The sequence below is a fragment of the Bufo bufo genome, chromosome 1, assembly GCF_905171765.1.
Source record: "Bufo bufo chromosome 1, aBufBuf1.1, whole genome shotgun sequence".
NCBI classification, from domain to species: domain Eukaryota; kingdom Metazoa; phylum Chordata; class Amphibia; order Anura; family Bufonidae; genus Bufo; species Bufo bufo.
The window spans coordinates 609,216,836-609,240,175 of record NC_053389.1 but is presented as its reverse complement, the minus strand read 5'-3'; the positions used below and the strand labels follow the sequence as shown (position 1 = coordinate 609,240,175).

Here is a 23,340-nt window from a genome sequence, read left to right as displayed (position 1 = left end):
AAACCCCGTTCCGTGCCTCCGTTCCGCACAGACCTTTCAGATTGCGGACCCATTTAAGTGAATAGGTCAGTATCCGTGATGTGGGGTGCACACGCCCGGTGCCAGCATATAGCGGACCAGCTGTTTGCGGGCCACAATACGGGCACGGCCGGCAACGGCCGTGTGCATAAGCCCTAAAAATGAGAGACTTTAGGTTTAGTATCCCTTTCACGCCCAGGCACTATATAATTTCTGTGATATTATGCTCCACAAAGGGTCAAATGGCACTTTTCTCATCTCAAACATTTACCATCATTTTCTTGGCAAACTGATCCTAAACGGTTATCCACAGGAAAACTGCTATAAGTATAGAAATACGCCCAGCGTTATTTCTCAAGTTCTTTCAGTGATCTCCATGATGACAGTCTCCCCTAATTGTCCTCATCATCATCACTTATGAGATCTCGCCTCTCTGGATTTGTCTCTCGTTCTCGTATAAAGTCTGCACGGATAGCATCTAACTCAGACAGCTCCAGCCTGACTTTCTCCAAGTGGTATGTTCGGCGGTTGCGGATCTGCCGTAGAGGGAATGGATTCATATCCACAAAGGCCATATTACTCAGTTTCCTGCAACAAAGTAATTAAAGCGGTTTAAAACCCCATAACCACTGCCATTGCCATTGTATATCTATGTCCAGACACTACGAATTTGCTGTTCATGTACTTTCCTGGCATACCCTGTTATTTCAACACACCTTGCATTAAGAATTGTCCGGCTGAAGTATCGCAGATACTTAAAGATGGATGTAGAGTCTCGAAGTTTCAGAATCTCCTCTTCTTTATATTTGAACAGACCCAGCGCAAAACGAAAAATGACCTAAATGCATGGACAGACAATAATAGTGCGCAAGTATTACATAAATGGAAATGTACACGTGACATAAGAACCTGAGAAAGCTGCTGGGGGCAATACGTGTGCGCTGTGCTTGTGGGGGTACCGTTTGTTATTGTCGGTATCTCCTTGTTTGATGTACTTTAGTGGTTTTAACGGTCTTAAATTATTTTTTATATCTAATAAACATATCAACTTATTCTGGTGTGCTCCATTTTCATGTGTACTTTGTCTGGCTGTATCACATAATAGAAATGTACACACAGATGTTTCCAACTTTGTGAAACCACAAAAAGTATAATACAAAATAGGGAGTCAGCTGGACCTAAAGAGGACCTGTCACCAGTCCAAAAAAGTGAGATATTTATATAGTCTACTTAGCCATGCTTCCCTGAGCACAGGGGCAGATTGGCCATAGACCATACAGGGGATTTTCCTGGTGGGCTGATGCCCATAGGACCACCCTAGCCCTCCTCACTGTCGCTGGCCGGATACATACTACTAGAGGTCATTATTAGAGGAAGTCCACCCTTCTCCATATCCATATTAGACACAATTGGAGGAGGAGGAGGACAGAACATTGCAGCTATTGATGGCTACCACAGAGGGACTGGTGTATTCGGTTCTGTGGGATGATATTCTGAGCAACACCTTCTGTCGATTTGGACCTACCTACAACGTTGGGGCCACTTTTTTTTTTCTTCTCCAGGGCCACTTAAGTTCCCAATCCGCCCCTGCCTGAGCATGGCATAATTTCATTTATGAATATGTGTGCCCCCCTTCCCCCCAACATTTCTGGCACCACACATGTCTGAAGTGACTACCCAACAAAGGTGTGGCTAGTCGCTTCTCTTCTTTGCTAGTTGAGGTTTCTCCCCGCTGTGACGATCTCAATCACACAGCCTCCTGATGCAGCGTGATCTTGAGAACTGCAACAGTGCCGCTCAGACCGGAGTGAGACGCCGCTGCAGAGAAGAGCCCAACTGCTGCAGAGAGGGCTCTTCTCTGCGGCATTGTCCGACTCCCGTCTGAGTGAGACGCTGTCCCGTCGGAAGCTATGGTACAGCGTGGTCTTGTGAGAAGTCCCGGTTCTCATGAGATCATGCTGCATATGGAGATTGTCACAGCGGGGTGGAACCTCCCCTAGCAAAGAAGAGAAGTAACGAGCTACACCTCTGTGGGTAGTCACTTCAGGCTGACATGTGTGGTGCCAGAAAACTTGGAGGACATTACTGCAAAACGGGGTGGGGAGCATATTCATAAGTGAAGGTATGCCATGCTCAGGGAAGAATGGCCAACTAGAATATATAAATATCTCACTTTTTAGGATTGGCGAATCTGTCACCATGACAAACCAATACAATACTGTTCAGGGTGACTGTAGAATGTACAACTGGTATGTATATGAAACAGCCCTCTCAGATGACTGGCCAAGAGGGATCAGGGGCAACATCCAAAACGGTCAACTAGCAGCTAGTGCATAGTCAGGTTAAGGGGGTTGTACAAATCTTTAAAACTGATGGCCCTATATATGGCTCCCCATCAATATTATATCAGTGGGGGTCTGACTCAACACCCCTGCTGCACATTGCTTTTTACCAGGCACAACTCTGTACTTTTAGTAACCGCTGTGCCTGATATTGCAGTTTACTGCAGCTTTGTCCCATTCAAGTGAATAGGACTGAGATGCAAAAACAGGCACAGCAGCTACTAAAAATACATAGTAGTGCCTTGTAAAGAATGAAAGGGACACTGCTCTCACTGGACCGCGACCCTGTGAAATAGTTGATCAGCCGGAGTGTCGCTGGTGAAACCCACTTTCTAATATCATTGCCTGGGTTATCCAGTACTAAATAACCCCACAGTTGCTTCTGAGTATCCACAAGGCATTGGTGAAAGGAAAGACAGAAATATCTTTAGATGTAAATGGTAAAGAACAGAACAGAAGTACAAACCAAAGCAAAGTACTCTGGTTTGGTATTTTGTGAGTCACAATAGAAAGAATAGGGTTAAACATTTACAATCTGTACTCTTACCTTGGATCCTTCATATAGGAAAGCGTCCCATATTCTAAAGAATATGTCACTAACCACACTGTCTACGAATACCACCAAGAACCAGTTAAATGTGATCAATGTGTAATCCACCTTGTGCTGCTCAAAGTGAGCATTGAGACGCGGCAACTTCTCGCTCATCAGGTCCTTAAAAACTCTCTGATCCACCTGCAAGATATCAGCAGACATCTAAAATGTGTATGGCTTGCAGTGAAAAGAATAGTGATCAGGCTAAATGCCATATTTAATAACCCCCTCCCCCAATACTTATTCCGACAACAACATTTTTGTCAGAGCAGGCTTTGCTATGCTGGTTCCACAATTCCAATAGAAGTGAATGGGAATTATGAAAAGCGTGGTACACCCCTCTCTGCAGTTTCCTTAGCTTCAACAACCAGAATGTGGTTGGGGGACCCAGTTTCAGAGATAGGTGCGGGTCACAGACATGCGTCTGCCAGACATTTATGGCATATCCTGTACAATATACCATAAGTATCTGAGATGGGAATACCCAGTTTAAGCCTCCTAAAAGGCATTTTAGCATAACCTTGTACCGCTGTATTGTAATATTATGTGTCTGCATGTGTAGTACTTGCAAAATATTGGCAGGAAGTTATATAAATGAGTTGGAAATTTGGAAATATGACTTTGTTGCATGTGTCTTCGCTTTCCACACAGATACCTGGGATCCCAGTAGAGTTTTGGTATAGTAATCCCGTGGCATGAACACCTCTACAATGGTAACCAAGCACCAAAATGCATCCTCCTGATCAAGGTAAAGAAGTGCAATGGCAGCCAGCCTGAAATGTAAAGAACATACAATTTACATATACCATATAAAGCCTGATCAATATGCTTTTTACAAAACCTAATATATGCTACAATATTAACATCTATGTACTGGTGAATTACAAAAATATAATTATTCTGACTTCAAAGATGTGAAAGATTGTTCATAAGAACAGGTGAATCCAAGCATAAACTCCCCTCACCGATTCAATCCCTGGCAGTAGCCAATATCAGGATTCCTCCAGGAATAAGCCAACAAGATGTTGCGAAGCTTTTGAATGCCCTCAGAGGTGGGGGAGGTGTAGTGCTTATTGTTGGGAAGTGTCCTCATGAGGTCCAACTCAATCTGCTTGGATGCTGGGTTCTGCTTTTCAAGAGCATTTTGGAGAAGACTTTGGAAATATCCCGGAGAAGTCGCTTCCTTTAGTTTTTTGATATGTAGGTTTACAAACATCTTCCACATTTTAGAACGATGTTGGTGGGGTATCCCACTACGTACAAGACTCTTGAGCTCTGGTGAGCGGACCATCTCACGATTTACTGTGCTGGCAAAATAGTTTTCCCACTTCACCACGGTTGAAATCTCTTGGCTCTCTGACAGAGACAAAGACTTGAGATCAAGGGCTCTTACTCTTGCCACCAGTTTTTCTTCATCATCATCTTCAGGGATGATCTGGAATCCATATATATCATACTTGCTACATGGAAAAAAATTATTGCATTAGCTGACTGCGAACATCCACACTTGAAAGAATACATTGTATGCACTTTTTGTATATCTAAATATCTGCTTAAATGGTCGCTGTACTTTAAACATACTCTGCATAAATCAATACTAAAGGCAAATATAAGAAACTTTGTAATATATCAAATCAGAGTTCCTTTCCTCATTCCTCCTAAAAAGTTCACTCAGTCCGAATTCACTGCTAAATCCATCTCTGCTCACTGAGGGATAAGATTTTCTGCTGCAAATAGAAGTCTATGAAGAGGGAAGGGGAGGAGGAGCCAAGTGAGAGAGAAGCAGAGACACATACAGAAATGCTGCTGCAACAATTAGTAAGTGCTTTACTGTAACAAGTACTGGATTCACATCTACACTGCTCAGAATTTCTCTATAATGCCTATGTAAGGGAGACATCACAGCACCTTGCTTTCACGCATTAGCTCTGGGTCAACTGAAAATTAGAGATGGAGCCTGTAGAGGTGGAAAATGTAGGATACAAGTCATACCATAACCAGATACAGTGTTACTACTCATGTACACACACAACAGTTTATTCTGAAAAGTAATCTGAAATCATATGTACTCTCCAAACACACACTAATGCTTAAATCTATACAGACAACTTTCTGTGATGGGACGAATACCACGGTGGCCCTATAACAGAAGCGTAAACAAAGTATGTTTTTTGTTCTTTATGGTTACTTAGCCTCTCCAGAACCAGAACCTCTTAGGTGTTCAAGGGTGTCACTTTCTCTTCTCATTGTATGTAACTTAAATGATAGATTCAGATTGAGGGTCCTGGATGTATTTCTGGCTTGTAATATTATAGGTCAGAGTTACTAAAGATGGGTCGTTGATCCAGGGAGTTATTCTGATTGCCTGATTGGAGTCGGGAAGGAATTTCTTTCCCCTAAAGTGAGGAAAATTGGCTTCTACCTCACAGGTTTTTTTGCCTTCCTCTGGATCAACTTGCAAGATAAACAAGTTGAACTGGATGGATAGATGTCTTTTTTCGGCCTTATAAACTATATTACTATGTTACTAGATCTTTTGATTCAGAACTTAAGGTATTTTCACATTAGCGTTAAAGTTTTCCGGTATTTAGTTCCGTCCTGGGGGCTCAATACCGGAAAAAACGCATCAGTTTTATCCCAATGCATTCTGAATGGAGAGCAATTGGAGAGTATGTCTTCAGTTCAGTCACTTTTACGGTATTTTGCCAGAGAAAATACTGCAGCATGCTGCAGTATTTTCTCTGGCCAAAATTCCGGAAAACTTGCCTGATCCGGCATTGATTTCCATTGAAATGTATTAATTCTGAATCCGGTTTCAAGTGTTCTGGAAAACCGGATCCGGTTTTCTGTCTGTGCAGACCTTTCAAAATGTGAAAAAAATAAATACTGCATCCGTTTTTCCAGATGACACCGGAGAGACGGATCCAGTATTTCAATGCATTTGTCAGACAGATCCGGCAATGGAACTGCCTGCCGGATTCCTCTAACACTAGTGTGAAAGTACCCTTAGGTTTTGCATAATCGAAATGTATTTTTGGATACATTATGTTGTGTACATACAATAAAAATAACTTAAAAGCTCATGACTTAGCTGGGAATACCTATCTTATGCACTAGTCAGGGTGGCTAGACTTACAGAAAAAGCTGTCCGGTTGTTCCATACCTCAGGAGCTCAGAAAACAGTGTAGCTCGCTGTGCTATGCTGTTTCCATAGCTCCCCTTAACTTCCAAAGTATTTAAGGGAACAGTGTAGCACAGCCCACAACTTTGGCCACTCTGGCGATTGCATAAGATGGGCATTCACTCTCATTCAAGAGAATACCCCTTTTTAATTTTTTTTTTAAAGATGTCTCAGGAATCTGGTAGCACTCAATGCAAGGGAAGCTTCAGCATATCAGAGCTTACAACTGCTTTGTCTACCAAAGAAGTCCATACCTCATAGTGTGGGGTCTGACGTACATATGTTCAGGGTGTTCAACTGTTTCCACCTTTAGAGCATCCTCTAACAACTGATTCACAACCTCTTGGGCTGGTCCTTGGCTATCCAAACGCACTGGCGTTCTCATCTCTTGAAGGAGGACAAGGTACTTGCTCTCTATCTGACATAGTTTGGCTTCCAGATTGGAATACTGCAGAAAAAATACCAAGCAGTGAATTTCTTAAAAGCCACACAATCTATTTTTATTAAGAAAGGGTGTGTGTATTGTTTGGTCAAAACCCTTCCAATATCTATGTGGTCTGTTCCACAACGATGGAGTCAGAGACAGGTGTCCTATGTGTTGTAGGACATACTATTGTAAATAGTAGGGATCGACCGATTATCGGTTTGGCCGATATTATCGGCCGATATTTAGGATTTTGAACGTTATCGGTATCGGCATCTATTTTGCCGATATACCGATAACATATTGGAAACACAGAACGCGCTGCTCTCAGCGCTCTCTGTGTTCCCTCCGCAGCACAGGGGAGAAGGAAGCAGTGTCTCCCTCCCCCTGTGATGCCGCTGCCGCCAATGAGAGGAGAGAACATAGAGGAGGGGAGGGGCTGTGGCCACTGCGCCACCAATGAAGATAAGCCTTTCATTCATTCATATACAGGAGGCGGGAGCTGGCTGCTGAATCACATAGCCGGCTCCCGACCTCTATGAGCGATAGCTGCGATCCGCGGTAGTTAACCCCTTAGGTGCCGCGAATCACAGCTACCGCTCATAGAGGTCGGGAGCCGGCTATGTGATTCTGCAGCCAGCTCCAGCCTCCTGTATATGAATGATTGAGAGACTTATCTTCATTGGTGGCGCAGTGCGCCCCCCATCCCAATAGTAAAAACATTGGTGGCGCAGTGCGCCCCCCCCAAGCCCCCCAGTATTAATCATTGGTGGCGCAGTGCGCCCCCCACCCCCATCCCAATCCCGGCCAATAGTAAAAACATTGGTGGCGCAGTGCGCCCCCCCCCCCCACCCAGTATTACTCATTGGTGGCAGTGGCCACAGGATCCCCTCTCCCCTGCTCCTCCGATCGGAGCCCCAGCTGTGTAATCCTGGGGCTCCGATCGGTTACCATGGCAGCCAGGACGCTATTGAAGCCCTGGCTGTCATGGTAAGCTCCATGCTGCTGTGTGCACTATGCACAGAGCAGCAGGGACAGTGTGAGCTCCTATTCACCCTGATAGATCTATCAGGGTGAATACGACAAGGGTTCTAGTCCCTAAGGGGGCTAAAAGTTAGTAAAAAAAAAAAACAACACAAAAATATTAAGTATAAATGAAAAAGATTTATAAAAAAAAATACACATTAACAATAAACAAAAAAAATACACATTAACAATAAACATATTAATTTTCAGCAGATTTGTGTAGGAATTATTTTTTTTCTCAAAAATGAAAATTCCCAGAATATCGGTATAAATTATCGGCTATCGGCCTGAAAGTTCACAAATTATCGGTATCGGCCCTAAAAAATCTATATCGGTCGATCCCTAGTAAATAGATAGAGGAGGATATCCGATGTCACCAGAAACAGTGAACCCTTGAATGTCTTTCTGCCATGAAGCAAGGCAACTACAATACATGGATACATTCTCTGCACAGTCACTCAATGTTGTGTAAATGGGAACCCACACTTGTTCACTTCTGCCGCCATTTATCGAAGACCTACCTTTGCTTCCAATTCTTGCTCTCTTTTCTCAGTGCTTCTTCGTAGGGCAGAAAGCTCCAGTATTTCTTTATTGAGAAACTTGTTTTGTGCTTTATAGCCTTGTAAACTGTCCTGTGAAGAACAACAAGCAATTGACATAAATGCATTGTAATCAACTAAGAAATCACAGATTAATAGCAGAACTTCCATTACTTGATAGATGGATACGAAGGAGCTCCCACCTTGATACAAAGATTTGATACTAACAGAAAGCAAAACATGGACAAGAGAAACTTGCTGCACTCATGTGAGAAGGAGGAACCTTCATTTCAGATGAACCAAAATGAAGTTGGTGGCAGACATTTTACCACCAGGAAAGGCTTGCTTCAGGGATAGCCTAAACTTCTTCCATCTTGTTAAACATGGGCAAGACATAGCAGAGCTGGAGAGGGTTCAGAGGAGGACAACTAAAGTAATAACTGGAATGGGGGGACTACAGTATCCTGAAAGATTATCTAAATTTGGGTTATTCACTTGAGAAAAAAGATGACTAAGGGGAAATGTAATAACTATCCTATCATCTATTTATCCGCAGGACTGTGACGAGGGGACATCCTCTGCGTCTGGAGGAAAGAAGGTTTGTACACAAACATAGAAGAGGATTCTTTACGGTAAGAGCAGTGAGACTATGGAACTCTCTGCCTGAGGAGGTGGTGATGGTGAGTACAATAAAGGAATTCAAGAGGGGCCTGGATGTATTTCTGGAGTGTAATAATATTACAGGCTATAGCTACTAGAGAGGGGTCGTTGATTCAGGGAGTTATTCTGATTGCCTGAATTTTTTCCCCCTAAAATGAGGAAAATTGGCTTCTACCTCAGAAGGAGTTTTTGCCTTCCCCTGGATCAACTTTGCAGTCTTTTTTCAGCGTTACAATACAAACTATGTTACTGTACATACAACTCAGCATGTCAACGTGTAAAGGCAGTTCAGATCCATGTGAATGCACAATGCTTGTCATAGTTATTGTGTAAATGTGCCTCCTCACAAATGCATCTGCTCTCTCTCAGTTGTAACATCGTGTTAATACAAAGGATGGTTTTATGGTCAAGAATACCTCCTATTGTATAAATTATGAAAATTCCAATGACAAAGGACATTATTGAGAAAAATATTAATTTCCAATTAAATTTCATCCACTTAATCCAGAAAGAAGTACAGTGCTGCCTAAAAAATAAGACACTAAAATAGACAAATCACCAGATTCAAAAAGCAGTGAGCCCCGAGTTCTAGAGGAATTAAGTAACATAATAGACAAATTCCTATTTCTAATATTTAACCCCTTCTTGCTGACAATTTCCATTTTAGGCTACTTTCACACTAGTGTTTTTACTGGATATGGCAGGGTCAAGCAAAAACGCTTCCGTTACTAATACTACAACCGTCTGCATCCGTTCTGAACAGATCCGGTTGTATTATCTATTGCCAAGACGGATCCGGCATTACCCCCCTTGAAATTCAATGAGGAACGGATCAGTTTTCTGTTGTGCCAGATTGTGTCAGAGAAAACTGCTCCGTCCCCATTGACTTGCATTGGGGTAATGCCGGATCAGTCTTGCTCCGCATCCCAGGACGAAAAGCAAAATACAACATGTTGCGGTTTGCTCTCCGGTCTGAAAACGCAACTAAACGGAACGGAATGCATTTTGGTGCATTCCGTTCTGTTCAGTTCAGTTTTTTCCCCATTGACAATGAATGGGGACAAAACTAAAGCGTTTTTTTCCAGTATTGAGCCCCTATGGCGGATGTCCATACCGGAAAACTTAAAAGCTAGTGTGAAAGTACCCTTTGCCTTGCCTTATTTTTACTACCCGCCTTACAAAATCCAGAATGATGAGAGTTTTATTTTAATGGACAAGTTGTACTTTCTGATGGCACCATTTAATATTCTATACAATGTATTCGGAAGCCGGAAAAAATATTAATTGGGTGGAATTGAAAAAAAAAAAAAAAGCAATTGTACCATTGTTTTATGGGCTTCGTTCTTACAGCATTCATGGTGTGGTAAAATGAAAAGTTACATTTTTTATAGGTCAGTACGATTACAATGATACCAAATTTGTATAATTTATATCGTTTTTGTTAGGTTTCATAAAAAATATAACACTTAAAAAAAATACATATTTGTAGCATCGCACTTACAGGGTTAAACTACTGGGATCAGAGTTAATAGTGATCCCAGCAGCAAGTGCCAATAATCTAATACACCTCACATCCACATAGATCCTAACCCCGCACCAATACAGCACTGTAAGGCCCCTTGCAGACAAGCGTGTCCGGATTATGTCCGGATGCGTTGCGGATGTGTTCAGTGAAAAATGCGTGATTTTGCAAACAAAGCCATTCAGTTTTGTTTGCGATCGCGTTCAGTTTTTATTGCGCGGGTGCAATGCGATTCACTGCGTTTTTCACGTGCGTGATAAAAAACGGAATGTTTACAAACATCTCTTAGCAACCTTCCGTGAAAATCGCATCTCATCCGTACTTGCTTGTGGATGCGATTTTCATGCAGCCCCATTCACTTCTATGGGGCCAGCGTTGCGCGAAAACCGCAGAATATAGAACATGCTGCGATTTTCACGCAACGCAAAAGGGAGGCGTGAAAACCACCGTTCATGTACACAGACCCATTGAAATGAATGGGTCCGGATTCCATGCGGGCGCAAAGCGTTCGCATCACGCATTGCACCCGCGTGGAATTCTCACTCATGTGAAAGGGGCCTAATAGTACGTCGCTGAGGCTTACCTACTGACTTACAGTGATGTACTAATATGCTGTTGTGGTTTAAAGGAAATGTGTCAGCAAAAATGTTATCTGTCAGTTAAAACCAGATGGATACACATATTTTTTTCTAATCCGTTTTTATTTTCTGATTACAGATTTTTTATTCTATTTCCTGAACATGATTATGGGGGCGGCCATCTTGTCTGAGCTGTTCTTAACAGCATTTAAAAAGCATTTAAAAAAAAGTTGCTTTACAGCAGCTACATGGGCCATAGACACAATGGTCAGGAGGGGACCTCATTGACTTCTATGGGAGAGTTATCTAGACATGTTCTGTGATCTGTGCAGAGGTCATTGTACAAGGAAAGAATATATGAACTCTGACAATCACCTACTGTGAATGGTGGATCTTGTCTTATCTGTACACAGAGCTGATATCATTACAGATATGGCCCTGTGCATGACGACCAATATAACACTTTCTGGAACTTACCACTAAAAATATACACAATATTTTACCTTTCTGCTTTAACTATAGCAGCAAACTCTATATAGGCCTATATTCTACACATGGTCTTGAAAAAAAAAATCAGATTGAGAAGCAATTTTTACAAGTGGAGGAAACCATTTGCCTTATCTTCTTCATTTTGTTGTCATGCCCTCTCCACTGTCAGTTTACAGCAGTAATGCTGCAATTGCCTACTCCCAACATAATGATCAGGCATGAGTGATCCTGCACACGAGAGCGCTGCTCAGCCATGGTATTTCTCCCATCTCCAAGCCACAAATACAAAAAGGCATGGTTGTGTGTGCAGGACCCTTGATCCTGCTCTGGCTGAATCATGGAGTTAAGGGCCATATATGAAGTCCTCATATTATTTTGGGCTTTGGATTCAAAGAGTGGGAGATGCCAGCATGTTTCAATATGAACACAAGCCCATTGCCGGATTGCACACTTGTGGCGGCAATCCGGCAGCAGTTTTCTTCCGGTCCGTGCTCAGCATATTTGCCGGAATGCGGCTGGATCTCCACCTGGTCCCCATTATAGTGAATGGGGCTGGACGGAGCCTTACAAACTACCTGCCGGCACAGCCTGCCGGATCGCCGCCGCTATGTGCAACTAGCCGTAGTCCATTTTCAGCATTGGCTATAATCATACATAACAATGGTTTATAGAGTAGTTAGAAATGTAAGAACAGCACTGATTTCTTTGCGAGATTATGTTTCTCCAGTGTTCTGTTACCAACATTCATATGTGGTGTAGGAAGGCACAAGGGTCCGTCGTTGACGGAAGGTATGTGTCACCAAGGTTCCTGGCCTCGGTGAAGTAAGAGCCGGTATTTTCAGGTGTCAGCGGCAGCTAATGCTGATTGACACTTTACTATTTTAGTATGGCTGTATAGCTGATCCGGGATGGCTCTTACTGGGAGTAGTCAAAAGTGCTGGGTGGGTGACTACTCCCCACGTTCTAGGTCGGGTCTTGACTGGCCTATTAAAAAAAACAGCCGGCAGTGTCAGCTGGGAGTGATTACCTCTCTCTGACAGAGGAGCTCTGGTAATCGCTGGTGTGGGAACTGAGCCCTGTGCTGGGCTGAAAAGCTAAGACCTGTGTGTTGTGAGTGCAGGCCACCTAAAGCCTGCATTTGGACTGCTGGAGGCAGAACCGCCGACAAAGTGACGTTTTTGTTATGCACAAACTTTGCAAAGAGTGTTTTTTGAACAAACACCAACCTTGCAAAGAGTGTTTTTATTTGACCTTATGTGTGAATAAATACGGAGATTTGGATTACGAACTTGTACTTTGCCTCTGTACTGCACCCGCTTATCCCAACTGCCAGAGAGAATCCCCACAGGTCAGAGCTGGTTGTGCCATTTACCAAAATATTACCCAAGCTTTGGTAAATGCTAGGGTATCGTTTACCAAGTACGCACAGACTGTGCTTTTTAATGCTTGCGTACAGAAGGAATAAGCATCTGGAAATAATCAGCGCCTCTAACAGAAGAAAGGAATTCTTTTGTGCACGTCCACGGTATGTACAAAGGCACTTACTCGTAACCGGTTCTGCTCTTCTAGATCTTTCTGAACAGGGGAGTCTGAAGTGCTACCAGATGATGGGGAAGATTCCTCATAGTCGCTGATCTGCCTGGATAGCCTCATAATGACTTCATCTTTTGCTTGAATTGTTTCAATCATCATGCTGAGCTGTTCTTGCATTTGCTGAACGCTGCATTTCAGTTTCTCAATTTCCTGCTGAAGACTATCCTTCTCCAAAGTCTGTTTCTCCAGAATGTGGTTCAAATCTCGAATGTGATCATCTTTTTGTTGGAGCAAGTAAACATGGTCTTTTGAAAGCTCATCACTGAACGGTGTGGTAAAGTACTTATCATACTGCGATGACTTCAAGGATTGTTGCAAAACTTTTACAAGTTCCTGAGAAAGAAATCATACAATTAGTTATCCTAATAACACACCACAGAATAATGTATTTGAGTACTTTTTTTTAATTTTTTTGGGAAAAGCAAATTTGTAATATACATTGAGGTTAAATCGGGCTGGACAAATCCCGGTAGCCAGGTAGTCAATACTGGTAGAAATGTACGGAGGTTGTCTAATTTTTTTTTTTCTTCAATTGTGGGGTAGGAAAGATCTTGTTGCCTGAATACCAAACCAGTAAAAATGGCTTCTAAGGTCTACTGTAGATTGACGGACTATCCACGTGTTATGAGATATGGCTCATAGAATATACCGCAGATTGACTGTTCACCCCTGTGATGCGGCTCTTAAAGGAAACCTGTCATCAACTTTATGCTGACCGCACTGAGGGCAGTATACAGTAGTGACAGAAATGCTGATGTCAGCGGTGTGTCACTCATGAGCTAAAAGTAAGTGGTTGCTGAGAACCAGCATCATAATCATTGGAGCTCAGGCCGGGAAAAAGAGTCAAATCTACCTGAGAAGAGTCCTGGTTATTCCTAATCTCCTGCTCTCTCACCCGTCTGCTGATGATTGGCAGTTCTCTCCTAGAGAGAAAGGGAGAAAACTAGGTAGAAGCCTGTCAGTCATCAGCAGGTGGGCAGGAGAGCAGGAATTCATGGATAACCAGGACTCTTCTCAGGTGGCCGGGACTCATTTGTCTGCAATGATTGTGATGTTGGTTCTCAGCAACCACTTACTTTTAACTTATAAATGACAGACCGCTGAAATCAACTCCCCTGTCTCTACTTTATGCCACTGTTAGTATGGGCAGCATAAAGTTGATGACAGGTTCCCTTTAAGGGGTTGTCCAGTCTTAATTGAGCCACTACCAGCTTCAGCACATATTATTTTAAAGCAGGCCCTACCTTTAGGAACAAGTTCTTATAGAGCAGACAACCTTTTTAAAGTTAATGTTGATTGACTAACCACTTATAGGATGTGGCTCTCAAAGGGGGTTTCCAGGGTAATGATATTGATGAACTATCCTCAAGAGGGGTTATCAATATCAGATCGGTGGAGGTCTGACACCCATCACCAGTTACCTGCATGTGTTGGAACTACCACTGGGAACACACTGAAAGTGTGGTGGCTGTGCTGGGTTTTTGCATGTTATCTCCCATTCAAGGGAATGAGAGCAGAGCTGAGGAAGCTGGGTCATCAATATCATTAGTCTAGAAAACCCCTTAAAAGGCTACTGTAGATTGATTGACCAGTCCTGTTTTAGCAGATGTGGTTCCCTGAGATTACTTTAGGCTGACCATCCCTATCTTATGGAGATGTCAACTGTAGATTGACAATTCCTATTATTTGACATGTGGCTATTGTAAAGTAATCATCCTGTCCTTATGCAATGTGCTTGAAGACATGGTTTACTCATGCATCATCAAATCAGCCATGGTAGTTTTTCGGCCTGAATAAGGCCGAGTTCACATCAAGTTATGTTTAGTGTTGAGCGAACCCGAACTGCAAAGTACTTTGCTGCAAAAGTTCCGGTTGGAGCATTTAATAAAGCTTGTTGAAAGGCTGCAGGGCAGCCAATCAATACGTTTTTAAGCTGTGGGCATTTAGAAGCCATCACAGCCATGCCTAGTAATGGCATGGCTGTGATTGGCCGGTGCATCATGTGACCCAGGCTCCATACAAGCAGGATCACATGTAGCACAGCCCATCAGCTCTGAGTAATGCAGGGACAGGAAGCAGGCAGCTGAAGGGAGGGACAGTGTTAGGAATCTCATGTGGCTATGTATTCTGTGGGTGACCTATAGTGATTTTTTTGTGGGTGCTATACACCAGCTTTGTACCTCCGACACAGAAATATAAAAATGTATCTGCTGTTAATTCTGTGGGTGACCTATAGCGATCTTTTGTGGGTGCAATGCACCATCTTTGCACCCCTGACACAGAAATATAATCATTAATCTGGCTGTTAATTCTGTGACCTATAGCGATTTTTTTTGTAGGGTCAATGCACCATTCTTTGTACCCCTGACACAAAAAATATAATATCTGTCTGTTAGTTCGGTGCGTGACATATACCCATTTTTGTTGTAAGGTACACCTGCACTGCATCCGTGACAGGGAAATTAATATAGTTAATCCATCTGTTAGATCGGTGGGTGACATGTACCCATTTTTGGTGTGAGGTACACCTGCACTACATCAGTGACAGGGAAGTTAATATTAGGGTTGTCCCGATACCACTTTTTTAGGACCGAGTACAAGTACCGATACTTTTTTTCAAGTAGTCACCGATACCGAATACCGATACTTTTTTTAAATGTCATGTGACCGTTTTGGGGGATCTGTGGATCTGTGGATGACGCACTGTCATGTGGGGGATCTGTGGATGGCACTGTTATGGGGGACCTGTGGATGGCACTGTTATAGGGGATCTGTGGATGGCACTGTTATGGGGGATCTGTGGATGGCACTGTTATGGGGGATCTGTGGATGGCACTGTTATGGGGGATCTGTGGATGGCACTGTTATGGGGATCTGTGGATGGTGCTGTTATGGGGGATCTGTGGATGGCACTGTTATGGGGATCTGTGGATGGCACTGTTATGGGGATCTGTGGATGGCACTGTTATGGGGATCTGTGGATGGCACTGTTATGGGGGATCTGTGGATGGCACTGTTATGGGGGATCTGTGGATGGCACTGTTATGGGGATTTGTGGATGGCACTGTTATGGGGATCTGTGGATGGTACTGCTATGGGGTGGGATATCTGTGGATGGCATTGTTATGGGGTGGGGGGATCTGAGGATGGCATTGTTATTTGGTGGGGGATCTGTGGATGGTGCTGTTATAGGGGATCTGTGGATGGAACTGTTATGGGGAGGATCTGTGGATGACACTGCTATATGTCATCCACAGATCCCCCTCATAACAGTGTCCCCCAATACACCGGGCCCCGCCGCTCACCGAAGTATTTATAAACGTGAATCCTTATCCTGTTATTAAGTTGAACTAACGCTGCCCTCTCCCATGTTCCCCTGTATCCCCCTGTATCCCCACAGCACTTACGAACACGCTTCCATAGCAGGCAGAGCGGACGGCACCAGTAACGTCACTCACTGATGTCGCGCGTCTGCTCCGCCTGCTTCATTCATAAAGTGGGCGGAGCAGGCGCTCTACGTCAGTGAGTGACGTTACTGCTGCCGTCTGCTCTGCCTGCTATTGAAGCTTACAGGGGGATACAGGGGAACATGGGAACATGGGAGAGGGCAGCGTTAGTTCAACTTAATAACAGGATAAGGATTCACGTTTATAAATACTTTGGTGAGCGGCGGGGCCCGGTGTAAGAGTACAGTGACTGCACCGGGCCCCGCCCATAGTTACGGACTCCAGCCCCTCCTCTCTCCCGATGCTGCATCTTTGCCGGGCCGCAAAAATATTCATTGCGGGAAAAAAAAAAAGTATTCTATTTATGTATCGGGGCGGGGTATCGGCGGCTGAGTACCGCCGAGAAAACTCGGAATCGGTCCCGATACCGATACTAGTATCGGTATCGGGACAACCCTAGTTAATATAGTTAATCCATCTGTTAGTTCAGTGGGTGACCTCAATGAATGAGGAGAGCATCAAATAAGTGACGTGGCCCAGGTCGTGGTGCTGCTGGTGCTCCTGTTGCAGGGAGAGGATGTGGTCGATCTGTGCCAGCTACACGCCCCAAATGAAACACCTTCCTCAGGTGCACGTAGGCGACAGAACGTTCAGCGTTATTTTGTAGGTCCGAATACTGGTGTATGAATGATGAGGCCAGAACAAGTAGAAGCAGTAGTAGATTGGGTGGCTCACAGTGCCTCCAGTTCCTTCACATTGTCTCCCACCTGGTCCCCAGCTGAAAGCGCAGCGTTGGCACCTGCAGCCAATGGGCATCTATCTTTTACCTCACCCCCTTGCAAATCAGGCAAGCAGTCTGAGCCCCAAGTCATGCAGCAGTCTCTTATGCTTTTTGATGACTCTGCTGGCAGGGTTTCCGTGGGCCATCCACCTAGCCCTGCCCCAGAAGTAGAAGAGATTTAGTGCACCGATGCCCAACCACTTATGTTTCAGGATGTGGACATGGGAGGACCACCGAAGCACGTCTCTGATGATGACGAAACACAGGTGCCAACTGCTGCGGCTTTCTGCAGTGTGCAGACTGGCAAGGAGGGCAGGGGTGAGGAGTGGGTGGAAGATGATGTGGAGGATGATGAGGTCCTAGACACTACATGAAAACAGGGTCATGTGAGTGACGTATGCAGTTCGGAGGAAGAGGTGGTGGTCACACAGCGCCAGCCCCACACCAAAAAATGGAGCAGGGAGCAAAAGCTGAGCGGCCGTCCCTTAGCCAGTACGCCTGCTACTGCCCAACGCACCCAGGGACTGAGCACACCAAAGCCAGCTCCGAAGGAGTTCCCTGGCGTGGCAGTTCTTCAGGCAATGTGCAGAAGAAAAGACGCAAGTGGTTTGCACGCTGTGCGATCGGAGCCTGAAGCGAGGCATATATGTTCTAAACCTGAGCACCACCTGCATGACCAGGCATCTAAATGCAAAGCACGAGCTGCAGTGGAGTAAACACCTTAAAAACCACTAAAGATCTCAGGCTCCTCCTGCTTCCTCTTCCGCTGCAGTCTCGGACTCTTTCTCCCCCTTTGGAGTGAGTGGCACCTGCCACCCCGCAAACAGAGGATGTGGCAGCAACACCACCACCATCACCAAAGCATCTCCACACTGCCCCATGGAAGCGTTCAGCTGTCCATCCCCCAAACACTGGAGAGAAAGAGCAAGTACCCCCTACCCACCAGCGATCCCTGGCCCTGAATGCCAGCATTTCAAAATTCCTGGGCTTTGAAATGCTGTCATTCCGTCTGGTGAAGTATGTGGTTCCCAGCCGCCATCTGGTCAGCGTAAGACCTTCACGACCAACTTCAGCACAGCATTTATGTCTCTTACTGTCGTATATTATGACATTGATGGAATTGTCTGATCTTGCTTACGTGTGTGACTGTATTGCAGTATTGTTTTCCCTATGGGATTGTTGTACTATTTTGAAAATGTTAAATAAACGCTATTAAAAAAAAAAAACTTCAGCACAGCCAGAGGGAAATGACAGCAGGCTATTTGTGGGAAAAACCCCACACCGCACAGGAGCTGTGGACAGGCATGGAACAAGAGACCAATGAGTGGTTGGTGCCACTGAGCCTCAAGCCCGGTCTTGTGCTGTGCGATAACGGGCGAAATCTCATAGCAGCTCTGGGCCTAGCCGGTTTGACGCACATCCCTTGCCTGGCGCATGTGCTGAATTTGGTGGTGCAGAGGTTCCTGAGAAATTACCCCGATATGTCAGAGCTGCTGCAGAAAGTGCGGGCTGTCTGTGCGGGCTTTCGGCGTTCTCACCCAGCTGCTGCTCGCCTGTCTGCGCTGCAGCGTAACTTCAGCCTTCCCGTTCACCACCTCATATGCGACGTACCCACAAGGTGGAACTCCACCATGCACATGCTGGAGAGACTGTGCAAGCAGCAGCAGGCAATAGTGGAGTTTCAGCTGCAGCACGCATAGGTGAGTTGCTCTGCGGAACAGCACCACTTCACCACCAACGAGTGAACCTCCATGCAGGACGGGTGTGCCGTGTTGCGCTGTTTCGAGTACTCCACCAACACTGCCAGTGCCGATGACGCCGTCCCCAGCGTTACTATCCCACTTCTATGTCTCCTTGAAAAAAACGCTTCAGGCGATGATGGAAGAGGATGTGGCACAGGAGAAAGAGGGATCATTTCCACGGTTATCAGGCCAGTCAATCACAAGTGGCTCGGAGGGTGGGTTCCTGCACCAGCAGAGGCCAGGTACACAACTGTCCAGCCAGAACACAGTTCTGGAGGAGGAGGAGGAGGATGATGATGATGATGATGATGAGGATAAACAGTGTTCACAGCAGGGTGGCACCCAAAGCAGCTCATGGGCATCACTGGAGCATGGCTGGGGGGATACAGAGGACGATACACCTCCCACAGAGGACAGCTTGTTGTTGCATCTGGGCAGCCTGGCACACATGAGCGACTACATGCTGTAGTGCCTGAGCAACGACCGCCGAGTTGCCCACATTCTAACCAGTGCTGATTACTGGGTGGCCACCCTGCTGGTTTCCCGCTATAAAAACAACATGCCGTCCTTAATTCCGTCATTGGAGCATGATCGGAAGATGTGTTAGTACAAGCGCACGCATGGCATTCCCAACTGACAGCGGGGGGTGGGGACTCAGTGGAAGCACAAGGCGAAGGCAGAGAAGGAGGAAGAAGTCGCCAAAGCAGCAGGGGCACCGCCAGCACCTCAGAAGGGAGGGTTAGCATGGCCGAAATGTGGAAAAGCTTTGTCAGCACGCCACAACAACCAGCACCACCAGCTGAACGTCTTAGTAGAAAGCAGCATTTCAACAACATGGTAGAACAGTACGTGTGCACATGCCAACATGTACTGACTGATGGGTCTGCCCCATTCAACTTCTGGGTCTCCAAATTGGGCACATGGCCCGAGCCTGCCCTTTACGCCTTAGAGGTGCTGGCCTGCCCTGCGGCCAGTGTATTGTCCGAACGTGTGTTTAGCACGGCAGGGGGGGTGGGGTGATCACAGACAAGCGCAGCCACCTGTCCACAGCCAACGTGGACAAGCTCACGTTAATTAAAATGAACCAGGCATGGATCCCACAGGATCCCCTTGTGCTGAATGGGCAAGAATACCGGCCGCACCCAGCCATTGTTATACTCCAGCGCACTTTCTCTTTGCGTTCTCTTTTCCATTTCCCAATGTTTTAGGGCCTTCCCAAATTCACAAGAAATAAATAAAGTAAAAAACAAAACAAAAACAAATAGTCTTGGTTATCTCCTCCTCCTCCACTGCAGCTTCCACCTACACCACCACGTCTACCGCCTCCTCAACCACCTACTCCACTTTCTGGAATCCTCTGGATAGGTCATCAGTATCTGATCGGTGGAGGTCCAACACTCGGTACCCCCTCTGATCAGCTGTATTAGAAGGCACAGCCTTACACTGTGTAGTGGCTGTGCTTGGTATCGCAGCTCAGCCCCATTCACTTGTATGGGGCTGGGCTGGACCTAGGCCACGTGACACATGAAATTGTGAGAACTGGCTTAGGAAAAGTTGTGAGAAGGCCGCTCACAGGAGCGCCGTCGCCTTCTCAAACAGCTGATTGGCGGGGGTCCCTGAGAACAGCCAAGCAAGTGTGCATCTTAGGAGTTGTAGTTTTACCACAGCTGGAGTGACGGAGGTTAGTCATCACTGGGATACAAAAAGAATCTTAAATTTACAAAATAAGTGTAGCATTAGCACCAGAATATTTTCTATAACTATGGCATTGTTGTACTTTATTTGCGTTTGCAGAGTGCTGTTGCATTGTGCTTTTTATCTTCGTGTTTCTAGCCATGGCAGTGCGCACCTGCGCATTGGGATGTGCTGACTGACCCCCTTTTTCTTTGCAGTTTGTACCAGAGGTGTGGCTGACTCCAGTTAGTCTTGCACCCCTGACTAGCCTGTCTGCCCCATAGGCTGATTTTAATTAGTGTAAGTAAAAAGCTGTAGCCTGCTCTCCCTGCATTCATTGGAAGCAGTCTGGCACCGGGGGGGTATAGAGTGGGCTCAGCATGCATGTTGGTACCTGCATTCCCTGGATTTAATGGATGCCATTATGGCACTAAAAATGGTAAAAGGCAGAGTGGATCCAGCATGCATGTGGAACCTGCATTCCCTGATTTTTATGGTGGCCAGTATGGCACATAACAGGTAGTATTTAGTGTTAGGTTCCTGTCTTATAGAGATCGCCTGGGTGCTGGCAGATGGGCCCCAAAATGTTTTAAACAAAATGTTTTTGCCAAGAATCTCAATTTACAAAATAAGCATAGTATTAGCACCGGAATATCTTCTATAACTATGGCATTATTGTACGTTATTTGGTTTGCAGAGTGCTGCTGCATTGTATTTTTTTTCCTTTGTGTTTCTAGCCATGGCGACGTGCACCTGCGCAATGGGATGTGCTGAATGACCCGCTTTTTTTGCAGTTGTGCCGGAGGTTAGCCATTACAGACCTACCCAGTATAAAAATCTTAGAAAACCCCTTTAAGGCTGCGTTCACACTTCAGTGATGTGATCAGTTATTTCCATCAGTTATTGTGAGCAAAAACCAGGTGTGGGTCAAAAACACAGAAGAGGTGCAGATCAAATAATTACACCTGATCTCTGTGAAGGCTTCACTACTGGTTTTGGCTCACAATAACTGATCCAAATAACTGAAGTGTATATGTTGTTTTTTGTTATTTTTTATGGAACTTTGTGATAATGGATACGACTATGGCATCTGTCTGCAGCATCCGTTTAACATTAGGCTACTTTCACACCTGCGTTTAGGTGCGGATCCGTCTGGTATCTGCACAGACGGATCCGCACCTATAATGCAAATGATTGTATCCGTTCAGAACGGATCTGTTTGCATTACCGTTTGTTCATGATAATGCAAACGGATCCGTTTTGACTTACATTGAAAGTCAATGGGAGGCGGATCCGTTTTCAATTGCACCATATTGTGTCAGTAAAAACGGATCCGTCCCCATTGACTTACATTGTAAGTCAGAACGGATCCGTTTGGCTCAGTTTCGTCAGACGGACATCAAAACGCTGCAAGCAGCGTTTTGGTGTCCGCCTCCAGAGTGGAATGGAGGCTGAACGAAGCCAAACTGATGCATTCTGAGCAGATCCTTATCCATTCAGAATGCATTGGGGCTAAACTGATCCGTTTTGGGCCGCTTGTGAGAGCCTTGAAACTGATCTCACAGGCGGACCCAGAAACAGCAGTGTGAAAGTAGCCTTAAACGTAAGACAAAAACATCATGTGAACCCAGCCTTGGTCTTTCAAATTTTTTTTATTTTTATATAGATCTGCTTGAGGACTGTGTTCTAACAGAGTGCATAAGGAAATGTGAGAGAACTAAGGCCCTCTCTATGCTCTATTTTTCACAGTTTTATTTTCTGAATTTGCGATCCCAGAAGTAGAAAAGGGAAGTAATCACAGTACACATCCTTTTGTACCAGTGAAGTACAATACATGTTCTATTATTTGAGCCCTACTACGGCCCATGTCCACTTTTAAAAGGTTTAAATCACATTTCATAGAATTTTTGGTGATGTTTTTTTTAATTTTTCATATCAATATCTATAGTTAAACAAAACCCATAAAATCCTGTCGTTTTCACACTGGACACTAAGCCTAATAACAGACGCCACTTCTTGGTCTGTACAGATCACATTACTGCAGTTACCTGCTTATCTGGCATTCTAATCCTGCCTGTAATGATATCAGCTCTGTGTATAGATAAGACATGATACACCATCGACAATAGGTGATTGTCAGAGCTTATCTCTTCTTCTGACCTCTGCACAGATCACAGAACATGCCTAGATAACTCTATAGCCCCATGTCTATGGCCCATGGGGCTGCCGTAAAGCAACTTTCTTACTGCTTTCTAAATGCTGTTAAGAACAGCTCAGACAAGATGGCTGCCCCCATAATCATGTTCAGAAATAGAATAAAGAACTATGTAATCAGATAAAAACGGATTAGGAAAAAAGGATAATGTGTATCTATCTGGTTTTAACTGACATAACATTTTTGGTGACACATTTCCTTGGTAAAATCTACAAATCGGTTTTCTTTGTCATGTGTACTGATCTCCCTCCACCCTACTCAGTAAAACTCAGAAGGTGCCCATATACATTAAAAGAAAGTCAGCCGAACCCAGCATATCCAGTGTATGAAGGTGTCCCGACGAGCAGATTTTGGGGTCAAAAGGATCAGACCGATTTCGACACATGCACACTGGGCTGGACATTTGACTGAAAGTGTATGGGCAGAATTTTTTGTAGACATTTTAACATATCTACTCATAATGCATGGCACCGATTGGACTTCATAGCATTCCTGACACAAGGCCCCACATTTGCTTA

At 44.8% G+C, this 23,340-nt stretch overlaps 1 protein-coding gene across 1 annotated transcript in view; it reads right to left on the bottom strand.

Annotated features, from left to right (window-relative positions):
- Positions 1–4: 4 nt before the first annotated feature.
- The window catches only part of TBC1D2B (TBC1 domain family member 2B), a 66,820-nt gene continuing 43,484 nt past the window's right edge, over positions 5–23,340 (bottom strand). Inside the window, exons 6-13 of the mRNA XM_040413643.1 lie at positions 12,917–13,297; positions 8,105–8,215; positions 6,388–6,581; positions 3,918–4,412; positions 3,608–3,725; positions 2,908–3,093; positions 735–856; positions 5–606 (exon numbers count right to left, since the gene is read on the bottom strand). Of these exons, the coding sequence (XP_040269577.1) occupies positions 411–606; positions 735–856; positions 2,908–3,093; positions 3,608–3,725; positions 3,918–4,412; positions 6,388–6,581; positions 8,105–8,215; positions 12,917–13,297 (1,803 nt within the window). The 3' untranslated portion in view covers positions 5–410. The remainder of the gene's footprint in view (positions 607–734; positions 857–2,907; positions 3,094–3,607; positions 3,726–3,917; positions 4,413–6,387; positions 6,582–8,104; positions 8,216–12,916; positions 13,298–23,340) is intronic.